Here is a 17261-nt window from a genome sequence, read left to right as displayed (position 1 = left end):
GCACAGCCATAGAATAAATCAAGCATTTCTCCTGGTGGCAGTTGCATAGAGATATAATGGTAGTCTAAATGTGTTGAAGATGATTTGGAATTGTTCTGAATGTGTTTAATGTATGAAATGAAGAAGAACAATTCTGATAAAAAGCCTTCCCTGCGGAAGCAAAAGTATGAAAAAAAAAAGATATAGGAATATCTCATCAGTCTGTTGTCAATGGTCTGATCATTGGTTCAGCAGCGACCCCATGTGGTGATGTTGACAACACTGGAGTCAATAGAAATGGACATAATTACATACACATTTTATATTTACAAAATAAGTTAATTTACTAATTCAATTAGGACTGTATCAATAAATCTAAGCACTTAATCATCTATGCTTCCAAAACTCATTGATGCTCTAATTGATAGGAGCAGTTGCAAAAAAAGTGATTTAAAAAAAAATTAAAAATGGTGTAAAATCCAATATGGCGGACATTAAAAGGAATTTTCTCTCTGGTTCGGAAGTCATTGGCCAAAACGTAAAGTTGCTTGTTATAGCACCACCATGCGGCCAATTGATGTAGCCTAGTTTTTGTTGTGTGACTGTGAGTTGTTACTGATGGTGTCCGATATCAACACAATTTAGAGCTAGCTTCAGTGCAAATTAAAGAATGGGGCACAAGATACAGACAACATCAACAGGTCTCACATGAAATCTTGAATTGACACCCACACAATGAACACAGGAGATGTGACTAATAAATATATTTATTATTCATTCTTTATTCTTTGTTCGGATCCCCATTAGTTGCTACCGGGGTTCTGGGGTCCACACATAAAATAAAAAAAAGAAACACAACATCAACACACTACATACATAGAACAGTCAACAACACAACCCTCAACCCTTCATTAGTGAGTCAAGAGTCAAGAGAGCAATTCATCAATTCAGGACACATTTACAAAAAAAGTCTAATAGAAATGTATAGAAAATATGCTTGACAGCTTATGACAACTGGTTCAACCATTTTGCATGTAATGACTTATGCAATGAACTAATGCCTAGATATTTTGCGGGGTAAGACTATTCAACAGAGAACCAGTATAATACATTTTGATCAACATGACATAAGCAATTGATAATGTAGGAAACAGCAGACAATTGTACATAATCATTTGCATGAATGTGCCAAAGCAATTTGTTCAAGAGAATGAGAAATTGTTTTTATGATGTGAACAAGTGACTAGATAATGTGGAGGTTGAACAAGTAGTTTTGAGAATTTCAATTCTGATTTGAGAAATGTACCAAAGCGACTGAGAAAAACTGTAATATATATAATATAGTTGGCCTTGGTAACACTGACACTACTTAACTCATTGCAAATTCCTGAGCATTTTGGCAGTAAATATGACTACTTAAGCCCCGTGAAAAGATGAAGAAATTGAATAGTGCAAATAACTATTTTATAAAACATCACAGATCATACAAAACAAGAAATATATATTAGAGTCAAACACAATGTGATACCCAACAGTCCCTTGAGTCTGTATCAACAATTTCTTATGATTTTGGGCACATTCCGATGCGTCTCATCTCAGATGTTCTGGCACCTCAGGGATTAACAGAAACAGGGATAGGAGCCCACCTACCAAATATGAGTGCTCTAGGACTTACTGTTTCTGAGCTGCAGACACTTTTAGTGGATTAAAAGAAGCAAGAAGAATTCCAGCAAATACAATAGGGTTCCAGCATTACGTGCTTGAACCCCTAAAAATATAAAATGATGCTTGCTTGAAAAGAAGATCAATTAATGTACATTTGGATTTTAATTCTGGGAAAAAAATGTAGAAAACAAATTAGATGTTTAGCTTGGAGTGGTGAGATGAATAAAATACCAAATAAAACAAAAGTCCAGAGGAAAGATATTTTAACGTGTCCTCCAGTCATGAACAACAGACCTTTAAATGAATAACAATACATTGATTTCATTCTGCTTAAATATTTCATTCATTTCATTTTCTACATAAAATGTCCATGTTCATTTACAAGTGTGAAGTTAAAACCCTAATCCAACACACAGAATATACTCAATTTACAGTGAAATGAGTAGTACACCCTGACCCTAGTAACCCTATATGAAAATAAAAACATTAATATTCACATATGTATGTGCACACAGTGTGTGTGTGTGTGTGTGTGTGTGTGTGTGTGTGTGTATTCCGGTACTACTACTAATTTTTATTTACTGTAGTGGTGAGGGTTAGGGTTAGGTTTAGTGGATAGGGAATGGAATTAGTCAATGAATGGTTCTCATGAGGATAGAAGTACTAGGGTGTGTGTATGTGTGTGTGTGTGTGTAATCCTGTACAGAGTGAGCAATAATTTCAGCAGCTGTCTTTGGTCAGCAGTGCGAGTGTTTCTCTGCACAGGAGGCAGTTCTCCCTCCTATATCTGACACAGACAAACTAAGGAGTCAAACTTCCCTAACGTTAAACCAAACCCCAAACCGAACCCAAACCCATACCCTAACTTTAAACCTAACCCTAACCCTAAGGCTAACCCTAACCCTAACCTGAACCTCAAACCAAACCCAAACCCAAACCTAAACCCAAACACAGGGTAGAGGGGTTCAGTGAATGTGGAGTGGAAGGTGTGGAGGTGGATCAGTGTGTCAGAGGAAACTCTGTAGAAGGACAGAGTGCCAGCAGACCAGTCCAGATACACTCCTACTCTGTTAGAGTCAGGGGAGGGAGGGATACGTATGGCTGTTCTTATGTTATTGTTACAAGCAATGTAACTATTACCAGAGCAGAACAGACTCCAGGACTTGTCATCCTGTTCAAGCCAGCAGTCATCAATTGTTGCTCTCCTTCTGATTCCTCTGCATGTCACTCCTATGTAAACCTCTCCTTTCCACTCGACCTCCCAGTAGCAGCGCCCAGTCAGACCATTTGTACACAGCACCTGATAACAGTGGTCAAATCTCTCTGGGTGATCAGGATATGGCTGCTGCTCTCTCACCAGTGTCGCCTTTCTGTTGTCTTCAGACAGAGAGAGGTTTCTGTTTGCTGTGTTTAGGTCCAGTGTGAGTTCACAGGCATCTGATGGGGAGAACAAAACAAAATACAGCAGCAGTTTGGATGTCACATATTGCTGTGTAGATGGGCTTTCCATCTATAAGAGCCATTTACACAGGAACTAATTTAGATTGTTTGTATTTCTTTATGGAGATGTAGACAATTCTGCATTACTGTTATATTATAACTTGTATTTGGTTGGTATAACCTTTATTCACAAAATACTTCATGTATAATCTGAATTGCCTTAAATCAATGCTCCTCAGTCACCTATTCATAGTTATAGCAGAGAAAAGTCATGCTTGTTTGATTTAGTGAAGAGAGGCTGCTGAACTAGGGAGCAAATTGTTTTTTACTGTGATTTATTGTGTTTTACTCTTGCATAATCAAATGAATAGTAACACTAAAATCATGGAGTAAAGAATGTAATTGTAGTCAAGCGTCAACTACATGCTGTTTTAGGGGTTCAACAGTGCAACTACACCATCTGAATAGTTGAATGTGTGCTGCTTTGTTTTTATAAATAAAACTAAACACACACTTACACTTCCTCAGACCTGGTTTCAACCTCTGGACTCCACCATGGTCCACACTAGGGAGTGCGGGGGGTAAAAACTAGTCAGATACCAGCACATTATCTTTGAAATGGAAACGTCTGCATTTAATAACCTCCCATATGAATGATTTTCCAATATGACACAGCTTTACAGTCTGACTGAGAAAATGGTTACCAATTCTATCCCTCTATAACACATTGCCTCTGCCTACCAGCAAGCCTCTCCATACCTGAGAGAGTCCAGTCTCCAGTGTGGATCCTCCAGTCCAGCAGAGAGCAGCTTCACTCCTGAGTCTCCTGGATGATTGTAGCTCAGGTCCAGCTCTCTCAGATGGGAGGGGTTGGAGCTCAGAGCTGAGGCCAGAGAAGCACAGCCTTCCTCTGTGACCAGACAGCCTGACAGCCTATAAACACACACACACACACACACACACAAACACATACATATTGTTGAGTTTTCTTTCAGTCATATGTAGTTTATTTATTGTTAATTATTGAGGGTTGCTTTTGATTGCACCCCAATCCCCAGTGGAGGTGGAGCAAAGGACATCAACAATGGCGAATGGTTTAACAACAAGTGAAAGTTGCATTTGTGGCAAGGTCTGCAAGAACTAGTATGGCCTGGAAATTCACCAGGCCAAGATGAATGCACAGGGCTGGAGTTACCCCTCAGCACCCAGAACCTCTACGCAACAGAACATCGGTGGGTCAAATGGCCTCCAGCCAGCAAGCGGAGAGAGTGGCTTCAGTTAGAAGAAGACGCATGTAGGATCCTTCAGACAACAGCTAGGGGAAATTCAGACTGGCGACTCCAAACTGTCGGCGATCACCATCAGTTTTGCCACCAAGAGATTTGGCATAGTTAACGAGAAAGTCAGCAGGACCCCATACTCTATGAACAGCAGGGTGAATAAGATCCATTATCTGAGACAGGAACTGAGGACCCTGAGGAAGCAGTTCAAGGAGGCGAGAGAGGAGGAGAAACCACTGTCAGTCGAGCTACAGGATATCCTCAGGAAGAAGCGCTTGTCAGGACGCGAGCCGCCTTTATAGCAAATCCCTTTGGATTTACTAAACAGCTCTCGGGGCAGAAGCGCAGTGGCCACATTGCCTGCAGAAAGGAGATTGACAATTATCTCCAGAATACCTACAGTGATGCAGCAAGGGAAGACCTGGGGCAGTGTATGGCCTTGTTGAGTCCGTCAAGTCCCACAGTGAAGTTTGACATGCGGGAACCCAGCTGGAAGGAGGTCCAGGAGGTCATTAGAGGAGCCTGAGCCAGTGCAGCCCTAGGACCTAGTGGAGACCCTATAAAGTGTACAAACACTGCCCAAAGCTCGTCCATTGGTGTCTGGATTCCCAAAGGGAAGGACTCTAGGAACATCAAGAAGTTCAGGAACCATCTCTCTGCTTAGCATCAAAGGGAAGATATTTTTCAGTATCGTAGCCTGACGACTGACATAATTCCTCCTCAAGAACTCCTAGATTGATACATCAGTGCAGAGGACTGGGATCCCCCGAGTGCCAGGATGCTTGGAGCACTCAGGTGTGGTCAAACAGACAATCGGGGAAGCATATGTTGGAAGGGGGACCTAGTTATGCCGTGGTTGGATCTTGCCAATGCATATGGCTCAATACCCCAGAAGCTGGTGGAGGTTGTAATGGACCAGCATTACATCCCAGGGAGGATCAAGGACCTCATCCTGGACTACTATGGTAAATTCAGCCAGAGGATCACTTGTGGGTCAATAACATCAGACTGGCATCGGCTGGAGAAAGGGATTATCATGGGCTGAAATCAGCTGAAATAGGGTGCAGAGGCCCTCTGACCAAGACTCCTAATTAGAGCTTTTATGGATGACCTCATAGTGACTACGATATCAGTCCCGGGAAGCAGATGGCAGGGGTCGCAGGCAGGGGTGACAGTGTCATAGGCAGGGGTGGAGGGCTCACTGAGGTGGGGTGCAGAGGCTTTGCTACCCAGTCACTCTGCAGAGCCAACACATTGCTGGACATCACAGGAGGCTCAAAGAGGACCACCACAGAGGCTGCTGAAAGAGCCTCCAGATGGCTGTGGATTAGGAGGAGTGATTCGTAGGCTAATGCTGCTTGGACATAGGTCAGGGCTTGATCAACCTTGGCTAGGTTGCCTGGGTGAGTGTGTCTGATGCTGAAAGACCCCAAAGACCCCTAACACAGCTAACCTATCTCTCAGTAAATAAAAGAAAATTATGTATAACCTACATATGTGTGTTGGAAAGTCTCCTGTGGAGTCTATACGTATTAAAACAGTTTTAACAGTAACAGAAGAAAGCTGGAATAGTAGTTCACAGAGGCTTGAAAGTAGTGGGTAGTTTGGTTTCACAATAGACTTGAAAATTACCTAAGCAAAGAAAATCCAACACAGGTTAGGTGTTTATTCGCTCACAGTAACCATGTAAATGAAATAGTCGTCTGTTGAACAGGTCCAGGAATACTGACCTGAGAGTTTCCAGTCTACAGTGAGGACTCCTCAGTCCAGCAGAGAGCAGCTTCACTCCTGAATCCTGCAGGTCGTTGTTACTCAGGTCCAGCTCTCTCAGACTAGAGGACTCAGAGCTGAGAACTGAGGCCAGAGCTTCACAGCTTCTCTCTGACAGCTGACAGACACTGAGCCTGAAGAATTAATGATAAAGAAAAACAAGAACTTTGAAAATTACTCTATTTTCTCTTCTATAAAGAACATAATGTTAAATATATTTAATCTGTCCAGTTATCTCTGCACTTACAAAGCTTTGTTGGAGGCTTTGACCACTGGTAGCAGCCTCAGCAGACCCTCCTCTGATGCAGAGTATTTCTTCAGGTCAAACACGTCCAGCTCTTTGTCTGATGACAGCAACATGAAGACCAGAGCCGACCACTGAGCAGGGGAGAGTTTGTCTGTGGAGAGACTTCCTGAACTCAGGTACTGTTGGATCTCCTCCACTAGAGAACGGTCATTCAGCTCATTCAGACAGTGGAACAGATTGATGCTTCTCTCTGGAGAAGGATTCTTTCTGATCTTCTTCTTGATGTACTGGACTGTTTCCTGATTGGTCTGTGAGCTACTTCCTGTCTGTGTCAGCAGGCCTCGTAGGAGAGTCCGATTGGTCTCCAGTGAAAGACCCAGGAGGAAGCGGAGGAACAAGTCCAGGTGTCCATTTGGACTCTTTAAGGCCTTGTCCACAGCACTCTGGTAGAGGTATTTTACGGCAGATTTGTCTCTGAATAGCGTAGCCCACCATGAGGCTTCTGACACTAGATTGACACCAGAGTCGATGAATGAGTGAAAAACATAAACACCCGCTAGAAACTCCTGAATGCTCAGATGGACAAAGCAGAACACCTTGTCCTGGTACAGCCCACTTTCCTCTTTAAAGATCTGTGTGAACACTCCTGAGTACACTGAGGCTGCTCTGATATCAATGTCACACTCTGTCAGGTCGGCTTCATAGAAGATCAGGTTGCCTTTCTCCAGCTGCTCAAAAGCCAGTTTTCCCAGAGACAGAATCATATTGATGTTATCTGCATTTGAGAGTGGATCTGTCTCAGCTCTCCCATGATACTTGACATTCCCCAGTTTAGACTGAACCACCAGGAAGTGGATGTACATCTTAGTCAGTGTCTTGGGCATCGCTGCTCTCTCATCTGTTCTCAACACATGCTCCAGAACTGTAGCAGTGATCCAACAGAAGACTGGGATGTGGCACATGATGTGGAGGCTTCGTGAAGTCTTGATGTGGGAGATGATTCTGCTGGCCTGCTCCTCATCTCTGAATCTCTTCCTGAAGTACTCCTCCTTCTGTGGGTCAGTGAAGCCTCTCACTTCTGTCACCATGTCAACATACTCTCGAGGGATCTGATTGGCTGCTGCAGGTCGTGTGGTTATCCAGAGGCGAGCAGAGGGAAGCAGTTTCCCCTTGATGAGGTTTGTCAGCAGCACGTCCACTGAGGTTGACTCTGTCACATCAGTCAGGATCTCGTTGTTCTGGAAGTCTAGAGGAAGTCGACACTCATCCAGACCGTCAAAGATGAACACAACCTGGAACTTGTCAAACCTGTAGATTCCTGCTTCTTTGGTCTCAGTAAAGAAGTGATGAAGAAGTTTCACCAAGCTGTACTTTTTCCCTTTCAGGAAATTCAGCTCACGGAAAGTAAATGGAAATGTGAACTGTATATCCTGGTTGGCTTTGTCTTCAGCCCAGTCCAGAGTGAACTTCTGTGTTAAGACTGTTTTTCCAATGCCAGCCACTCCCTTTGTCATCAATATTCTGATTGATTCATCTTGTCCAGGTACGGGTTTAAAGTTAAAGATGTCTTCACTTTTGATTGTGTTTTCTGGGCTCACTGGTTTCCTGGATGTTGTTTCAATCTGTCTGACTTCATGTACACTGTCGACCTCTCCAGTCCTTTCTTCGGTGATATAAAGCTCTATGTACATCTCATTCATAAGTATCCACTTTCCTGATTTTACAATCCCCTCAAACAAACGCTGAAACTTCTTCTTCAGGTTGGACTTGACTCTATGCTGGCACTCGCAAAGAGTCACTGAATGAATAAAGAACAGATGATATCAATTAGAAGATGTTACAGTAAATATTAGTAATATTTCTTGGTAAATATACATTTCCAAATAAAAAGTTGGTCAATGTATAGAAATTGATTGATTGAATTGAATCTAAATCGATGTCTAATGCGCCTGATGTCACATCACGTCATGTCTGTCATTTGGTGATGCACAGACCAGCACACCAGCAGCACTGTACTCAATCCAACAGAGTCTCCCGGTGTGAAAACTAAAGTGAAACTTAAAATTCCACAATTTACTACAAACTCGCCTGTGTTAGTAACAGTATTTGTAGAGTCTTCTGCTCCCTCTTCTGCTGCCCTACAAACTTTACTGGTAGTCAACGTTACTACCTTGTGGTATTTAATTAACGGTAATTTAATTAGGTAATTTAACCAATAACCGTGTGGCAGTGCTTCAATGCACTGAATTGAAATGACCTGTGGTTCACAGGGGAGAGTTTTCAATTACAAAGACGCCATTAAACAATAGTATTTGATTTAACATACACTTCCTTTCTGCTGATTCTACATTAATTTGGTGATTTAGCGATTAATTTGGTCATTCTACGTTAAATATCTATGATTACAAGCTTCAGTCAGGGAAAAAAAGAGCAATTAATCGCGATTAATCACAGCAAATTGTGCGATTAATTAGTTAATTTTTTTTAAGCGATTCACAGCCGTAATTAGTTGCGATACCAACTTTTTTGGTATCCATGGAGCTGTTGTATTTTTCTTACATGCTGTTACTTACTTTTCTTTACTGTTTTTTATGCTAATGTATGTAAACTACATTTCAGACAGTACACTTGAGTTGGTAACCACAATAAACTCAAGGTTGTTCTTTAATTCGATTCGAGTACATGTAAAAATTATACAGCTCGCACTCTATATAAACTGATTGTATGAAGTGTTGGAGTTTTATAAGAATTATGTGACAGAATATACCAATTTTTTTGTCTTATCAGGGACAGCCTCCGATACTATCTACTGGGGCGAACGTCCTATCTGGAGATGGATCACACATCAATTATTTTTTATGAGAGACAAAAACTCATGGTACCTGGCTCTGCAATCCTACAGTTTCAATGTTAGATACAGAGTGTGCAAGATGAACCTATTTGCTGACTACCTGTCTTGTAGGCCTGAGCTTCCTCTTGAGGCAGAGGGGGAAGGTAATGTGATAAAATGAAATGCTTTTGTCATAGATCGGCCTGCCACTAACTGTTTTGTCACAACAACTTACCTTCGGGTGCTGAGCTGATGTTTGACAAACTCTGCACTAGATCATTCCTGTTGATCTTCCTCAAAACCTTCTTGGTCACCTCCAGAGTGTTTTTGCTGTAGATGTACACCATCTGATCCACTGTGTGCATCCGGTCTGCCTTCTCCAGCCGGCTCTTTGGGATGGCTGGTAAGCCTTCCAGGACGTCAGGCTGCCGCAGGTACCACTTGAACTTCTTGAACTCATCGTCTCCCAAATCCTCTAAAATTCCCAAGAGATCTACAGGCATCGTCATCGTTGCTCCCTGGTAAAGTAAGAGGACATTTTCAACTTAAAGGACAATTTTGCAATTTTCCCACCACAATGACTAAAGATTAATCTCATCTAACCTCATCAATACCAGTGTGTTATGCATGTGGTTTTAGACTTTGTATACATGCAAAAATGTCTTCAACAAGGTCAGAGCACTAAAGCGGTCAGAGTAATAAAGGGAAACAGAAAGAGGAAAAAAAGGTAATTAACCAACATTATTTTCTCTATTTCCCTTTATAAAATATATATATTTTTTTATTATTAATTTTTTTTTCCACTTGGCAGTAACTCTTTCCAGCATCCTGCAGAATGAGCCACCAAAAATACCTGAAAGTCCATGTTTTCATGCCATCTATGTATCTCTCTATACATTCACTTGCTGCTTTTCTCCTGAGTCATAAAAACTGTAAAACCACAAGAGGGAGAAGTGTAGACAGACTGTGACGGTTTGACTGAGGGGTTGGGGTGCCAGCCTGGCATTTAAGATAAGTCAAGTCAAAGATAAGATTATTAGTCAACCTCACAAAAGATATATGCACTGAAGTGAAAAAAATATTCACGTCATAGGCTACAAACAAAAATTCAGCAAAAACAGCAATATTTCAGTTTTAGACAAATATATTGTGAGCTATGTATTGTGTGCATACATAAGTGAAATAATACATGTGTAAATGTTCCCCCAATGTCCTTTAGAATCAAAATCCCAAAGAAAAAAAAACCAAAAATCAATTCACAAGATTCAGTCCAGGTTTTCCCCAGAGTTCAGACAACAAAAAGCCAGTTCTGTTAAATAAATGCTCGGTTCAGTTTAGTTCAGTTAAAAAAAAATAAACGAAAAAAAAAAATCCCTTATGTTCTCAGTTCAAAAACAGAAGATAGAAAAGTGTCAGTATAGGCTACTCACGGGTTCTGTGTTCAGTTAGTCATGTCTGTCAGGTAAAGCAGAACACCACTCCGGGTTTTGGTAACGACCCCAAGTTTACTTCCTCAACAGTTTTGTGATCGGCAGGACCGTCTATAAATCTCTAATAAATCGCACAGATGTTACATGACGCTTTACCGAGAGCCACGAAGGATTTCACGACTTAACTTTTTTCTATCTCGTGCGGTATATTCGCTGGTCAAGCGCCGACCTCTTCCGTGTTCTGCCACCGCCATAGCGAATGAAGGGAGTGGATAGTCAACAGCGGGAACCGGGAACGAACCAGTCAGTAACAAGTAGGTACTTGTGGGTGTATTTTGTGGGTGTGTATGTGCGGTACGGGGCAGACCCAGATCATCACAAGATGATAATGCACAAAGGCAAAATCAATCAAAAATCTAGTCCTATTGATCATTTCCTATGGGTCACCCTTTGCAGGGCTAGTGACAGCTGACCTGATTGTTCCAACGTGATCTCATAAAATTTGGTGAAATGAACACAAAGTCTGAAACATATTCCATGTGTTGTGGACGTGAATTATGTGAAGATTACATTCCTCCACCACAAACTGGATTATGTGACAATAGCACTGGACACGCCCATTTCACCCGTTTGTCACTTGAAAAGGTTAGCTAATTGTTATGTTTAAACAAGTAAGACAACTTTGGTTCATGTTAGGGTTAAGCCAGGGCAAGTAAAACAAATTTGTTAAGGTATGGGTTATGGTTATGGTTAACTTTAGGCAACTAAAACCACTTGGTTAAGGTTAAATAAAGGCTTTGGCCATGGTTAAATAAGAACAATTTTATCTAAAAATTAAAACTTCACTCACAGTAGATCTTCTTTGTATGAGAACCAAACCTGGGTTATCAGAATTGAATTAAATGTATGGGCCATCTTGACCACAAGAGCCTAACTTTCCACCTTATTTCAGTGTCAGACTACTCCCTGTTTCTATTTGTGCCTCCTCCACCTAAATCTTTTCCTGCTGGGGAAACGCATTTCTCTCACTTTTTGAGCATGGAGCACATATTTGCATTTTAATACATTGTGCTCATTTCATGAACTTTAAGGAGATCAGGCTGGGTTGTTCCCTATATAAGGCTCTCTGGGGACATAAGACGTCCACTGGTGGCCATATTGGAGGTCAGCAGCTTTTGGGCAATGATGCTCAGTATCTCTAAACTTCTGACTTGACCGTCTCAAAAAAATGTATGTGTATGTTCCTTCTGCATTTATAAAAATGTAAAAATGAGCATAACGAGAACATAAAAGGTATGGGAAACCCACTTCATTTTTGAGTTTGAATCATCTGTTTTCTACTGAAGATGTTTTATTGTTTTTTATGCACCAAACAAAGCAAGGGTGAGCACTGTGATTTATTCTATAGACTGGAAGACTTCATCGCCATTGTCATATATGCATACATAATACAGTCATGCAGATATACAGCACAATGTAATTCCACAAACACATCTAATGCTTCCTGGTAAGATCCTTACCTGGTGAACTCACATCCAGATCAAGTCAAAGAGACTTTCTACCTTCATCTGTAGAGGAAACATTGAGAGAGAAGGTGCTGTTTATTCTCCATCAGTCCTGGTGTCTGTTAATTTGATCTGAGGCTGCTGTCACATCCTCATAACTTCACTACCAAAGTCTAGAAACATTGGTAAAACATTAAACCAATCTAACCTTTGGCCAGACACCAAGTCCATGTAATTTAACCACATTATACAGTGAAAATAACTGAAATATTAGGCCCAACATAGAAAGATTGTGGGGGAAAGGTAGTACGTTTGTATAGAACAGCAATTACTGTAAATTAGCATTATTGTAGGTTAAAAATAGATCCACACATCATCTTGCCACCCCATCAGAAATAAAAAATGTTTTTTTTCACTCATACTTGTCTTCACTCAGATTTTGCTCAAACTATTGGTATAATATCGAACTATGAACCCAGGATCATGTATCAAACTGTGAGTTGAATGTATGAATAATGTACAAAATAGCAAGATCTTCTCTTTCCGTCGAATTAACTGACTGAATTAATTGATTTTTAAGCTTTGGGGACAACCGAGACTTTAAAAGTGCAAAAGGTTTTTGTGTGAAAGAGAGAGAATGTCAGTTTTGTGGAGGTTGTAGTGTTTTGTACATAATGTATTAACAGTGCATAACATGAATCTGAGCTTTCAGGCTAGTTCTGGGACTTCCTGCATATTTCATCATGTAACGAATGAACACTACAACCTAACTGATATTGTTCAGGCTACCACGAAGTGTAACAAGTAAAACAGAATGACACAAATGACATAAAAATGTCACAAAGACAAACAAATGTTGGATATTGTGGCACCATGAACTCCATCTGCAAGCAACAACTGATTGATTTGAAAGACTTTCCTGCAAAAGTCTACTATACAGTCATAGCCTACAGTGCCAGGTAGCGTATTCATCAAACATTTATAATTTTACCTTGGAAGATGTTTGCCTGGTGAATTCACATCCAGATCAAGTCACAGAGAGTTTCTACCTTCATCTGTGGAGGAAACATTGAGAGAAGACGCTGCTTATGTTCCTTCATCAGTCCTGTCACACCCTCATAACTTCACTCTCAAAGTCTAGGAACATTAGTCTGACCCCAAACCGGTCTAACCTGTATCAAGTCTGAGGCAGATTCGGTGATGTAGTTCTACGGTGTGCCACTAGATGGCGACATTGCCCACATCATCTACAGTGAACCGAAGAGCAGCCCAGCACACAGAGACGTAGGCTACTGCATGGAGAAGGGTTGAAACTTCAATAACAGAGCGAAAATAAGTGCATAGGTCCTAGATCTAAAATCGGTCTGACAAAATTAAAGCTACAACATCAAAAACGTTTCTTGCCGAGGTGGAGCATGTAACAGGAGGTTCAACTCTTCCATTTTTTATTCTAGCAAGAGATTTTGCCTATGTAACTAATAAGTAAAGCCTCTACTACTACTTCTTCTATCGGATGACTTTAACATTAACACCCACTGACATGTTGGGGAACCGTCAGAGGAGCGTTGAGCTGTTTTGAATCTCAACAGCGAGTTTTTCCAGACAGACAAACCTTTAACGGCCGACTGGGAGATTTCCTCTTTTTTATAGTCAAAATAAACGAACGAATAAACGTTGTGCAGGGATAGAGTCAACAGATTAAAGTAAAAACCACTGTAAACTGTCATGTAAACTGCTGGTTACAATACCTTGAGGTGGTGAAAATAATTTGCGCTACGCCGATACGTGAAAGTCAGTAGTTTCAACAAGGAAATGGAGAGAGGGAGAGAGGGAGGGAGGGGATGGTATGTGCACGTCACACTACGAAACCAAACCCCTTAATTTTATACCTGAAATGTCCGTAATTTCTCATTACATAAACATTATCCATTAAAAATAACAGCTTGGTTAGTAGCCTATCTTTTTTTTTTTTAAGGGATTTATTCATGGGTTGATTCATGAGACTCTAGTAATTCAGGTATTTTTCATGCATTTTGTGCAGGTTACAAGGTTATTAATGAGTTATTAATGGAAAGTTCCTGTCTCCCTGAATTTTACATTAAATTAGAAAGTAAGGAGTCAAAACTTAAGGGGTATTTAAGGGGTTTTTGATGGTGTCTCCTCCATTAATAACTCCCTTAATTAATTTTAAGGGGATTTTGCATGAATTAAGGAGTGAATTCATGCAGGCTAAATGTAAGTTATTGTAAGGGATTACCGGTTCGTAGAGTTATATGGTGGCACTCTCAGAAATGTGATTTGATTTGTGACACCTGTGATCTCTGACTGGTTGTTATGTTGTAATGGTGGCTTATGATTGGGCTTTTACTTTGCTATATAACCTCACACTGCACTGATAAATGAGGAGTATTGTATCCAGTCGTTTTTCAAACTTTGGATACTACCTCACTCTTTTTTGAGTCACAATTAGGTCAATTCATATGAAAATCATTGTGACTCCTAATGGACACTAGGGGGCAGATAGGCGAACCGTGAGTGACAGAGTGAATGGATGGATAAATGAATGAATGTGAGTGAGTTTTTTTTTATTTATTTTTTTTATCCATGCTTCCCATCTAAAAATATACCAAACTTTTTTTTGTTTGTGAATCCAGCCTGAACCACAGCTGGTAGAACAATGTACTGAAATGCTGACATCTGCTGATTATTAGAGAAAATACATTACATGTCTACTGTTCCAGTGTGATTTGGGGTAAAAGGAATATTTCTCCTCTGTAAAATATTAGCATTGTTTTGCACACATAGCCTACTCTGGGGCTCGCCTTAAATGATAAATGGCAATGTTGAATGACAGAAGGTGGTGATAAATGACTCTTATTTTGATCAAATCACCACCATTTTTAATCAAATCGCCGTTGGATTTATCAATTCACTTGCCAGTTTATCACTCAGTTTTTCAATTCACATGCATTTTCATCACATTAATTTTTATAATTTAATTTTTGTTACTTCCACCCCTCATATACCTCTATAGGACTTCATAAATAGTCAACCACCAGTACTGGATGCTTTCAATTTCAGTTTGAAAATATAGTCGAAACCTTCAAATAGGGGGAAGAAAGTTCAGATCAAATTAATTTATTCTGTGTCTTGGATCATAATTATTGATCAGTAATTAGGCCTGTTTTCCATGATCAATACTGAGAGCTGGATCAGTGGTGACAGAGAGGAGAGTTTGATTAACAGTGGAAATGTTCTAACAAAATGAAGCATCGTATTTAAGACACTGGTTGTAGAAGAACATAAATTCTCTAGTTTAAATAAAAATAGAGCAACCCTGACGCAACAAAGCTCAGAAGAAGAAAATAAGAGTTCTCCTTTCAAAAGTTTTCTCAAGTATCTTCAAGTATATCACCATTAAATGCACTGTAAGCATCAAAAGTTAAAGCTCTGCATGCTCCAGCTGCTCTCTCAAGAGTTTACTGGTTTATAATTGAAACGTTTTTTTTACTAACTGATCCCATTTTTTACGCTACATGTTTTCATCAAAATTACCATTACTTGCATGTGTCTGATACATGGAGCAGAGTAATAAATAAATAATAATAAAAAAATAATAATAAACAAAAACTACAGGATATTTGCTTTGAAATGCAGTGGACTCAAAGGCTTTGTTTCCTTCCAGTGGGAATATTAGCTGACTGGGTTAATGCTGATATTGATATGAAAATGCATATAAAGAAACAAAAGTAACTGCATATTATAATCAGTTTAGTCTCTCTTGGACTCTAACAGGGATATGAACTGCCATCCAGAATGTGTGCAAGTAAACCTAAACACACAATGTTTTATACCTGTACTTTCCTTGTCAGTCCAGAAGGGAGAGCTACTGATCTTTGACCGTGTTTTCTGAAACTGCCCTTACCCGACTCTACAATAGTAGCCTACAATATACCTACCATATGTATTTACCATACTATTCCAGCATAGACAAAAGAAGAACATTTTCAATACACCGCTCCTTTTCTTTCACAGTAGAGAAAGACTGCAGAGCAAAAAAATTATAAACCCACCGAAAGCCAGCCGACCTGCATCATGCTGTAGCCAGTGCAGTCCACTAGAGGGTGACGTCACTCCACACAAAAACCCCATCCTCAACAGACACATGACCATAATAATATGAGGATGGTTTCTCTAGGAAATTGCAGTCGCTCCACTACCTACTTCTTGGTTGTTGTAGATCTCTGATGTGCTGTTTCTGTCTCTAAAGACTCGCTCTCTTCTTCAGGCTCTTTCCAAAAACCAAAGATTTGACATCTTGCATGAAATAGCTGAAGTAGGCCTATTTACAGTTTCCACTCTGAGTCTCAGTTTCTTAACTCAAACTTAGCCAGGGGGAGGGAACTTTTCTACCTTAAAATAAGTCAGACTTAATATTTATGCAACAGACAGTCTTAGACTAGTCTAACCTGAGAATCTAAGCCCAACAATCACCTGGATTTACATATACATTTAGTCTACCTTCAACTCCGACAACCTGGGTTAAATGCCCAAGTTTTCTGCTGTGATTCGCCTATGAAGTTTATCAGAAAAAGATTTTCTTATTTTAACCATGACTAAAACCAAACCCTAACCCGACTAAAACAACCAGAGAGAGAGAGAGAGAGAGAGAGAGAGAGCCTAAGGAGTGCTGCACCTAAATACCAGCAATTCCCCATCTGCGTTCAAGTGTTGAGATAACGCCTGTTGTTTCTCATCACAGTCAACACAAAGGCCTACTGCAGATTCTAGTTAACAAAAAACATGTTTAAGGCCAACAACCAGTTTCAAGCCTATTGACTGCAACTGACAACTTCCTTCATGTGCGCGTTGCTAGGTTACTAGATACACAGAACTTCTCCTAGCCAATCCGGTTGAATGTTAGCTAACAGAGCAGTGACATCATACTATTTGGTTGTTTGGTAACACTTTACTGTTTGCAAGTTTAATTATGTAGTTAATTAATCATTGATAAACCACTAATTGATATATTAGTTAGCTACCTCTTAGTCACTATTAAGTTATATGCTAATAAGTGATTAAGCACTATTTATGAATCAAGAACTAGATCCTTAA

At 40.1% G+C, this 17261-nt stretch overlaps 1 protein-coding gene across 5 annotated transcripts in view; it reads right to left on the bottom strand.

Moving 5' to 3' along the window:
* LOC139919357 (NLR family CARD domain-containing protein 3-like) overlaps positions 1-13936 on the bottom strand; it is a 123351-nt gene extending 109415 nt beyond the window's left edge. For 2 of the 5 annotated variants that reach the window (XM_078284771.1, XM_078284770.1), the window contains exons 1-9: positions 13895-13936; positions 13138-13201; positions 12162-12209; positions 9447-9729; positions 6382-8179; positions 6095-6268; positions 3844-4017; positions 3603-3649; positions 3002-3081 (exon numbers count right to left, since the gene is read on the bottom strand). In XM_078284771.1, coding sequence (XP_078140897.1) covers positions 3002-3081; positions 3603-3649; positions 3844-4017; positions 6095-6268; positions 6382-8179; positions 9447-9720 — 2547 coding nt within the window. In that variant the 5' untranslated portion in view covers positions 9721-9729; positions 12162-12209; positions 13138-13201; positions 13895-13936. The other 3 variants (XM_071909082.2, XM_078284768.1, XM_078284769.1) reach the window with 3 other exon arrangements.
* Between the last annotated feature and the right edge of the window lie 3325 nt (positions 13937-17261).

This window comes from Centroberyx gerrardi, chromosome 7 (assembly GCF_048128805.1).
Source record: "Centroberyx gerrardi isolate f3 chromosome 7, fCenGer3.hap1.cur.20231027, whole genome shotgun sequence".
Taxonomy (NCBI): domain Eukaryota; kingdom Metazoa; phylum Chordata; class Actinopteri; order Beryciformes; family Berycidae; genus Centroberyx; species Centroberyx gerrardi.
This window is presented reverse-complemented; position numbering and strand designations above follow the sequence as displayed.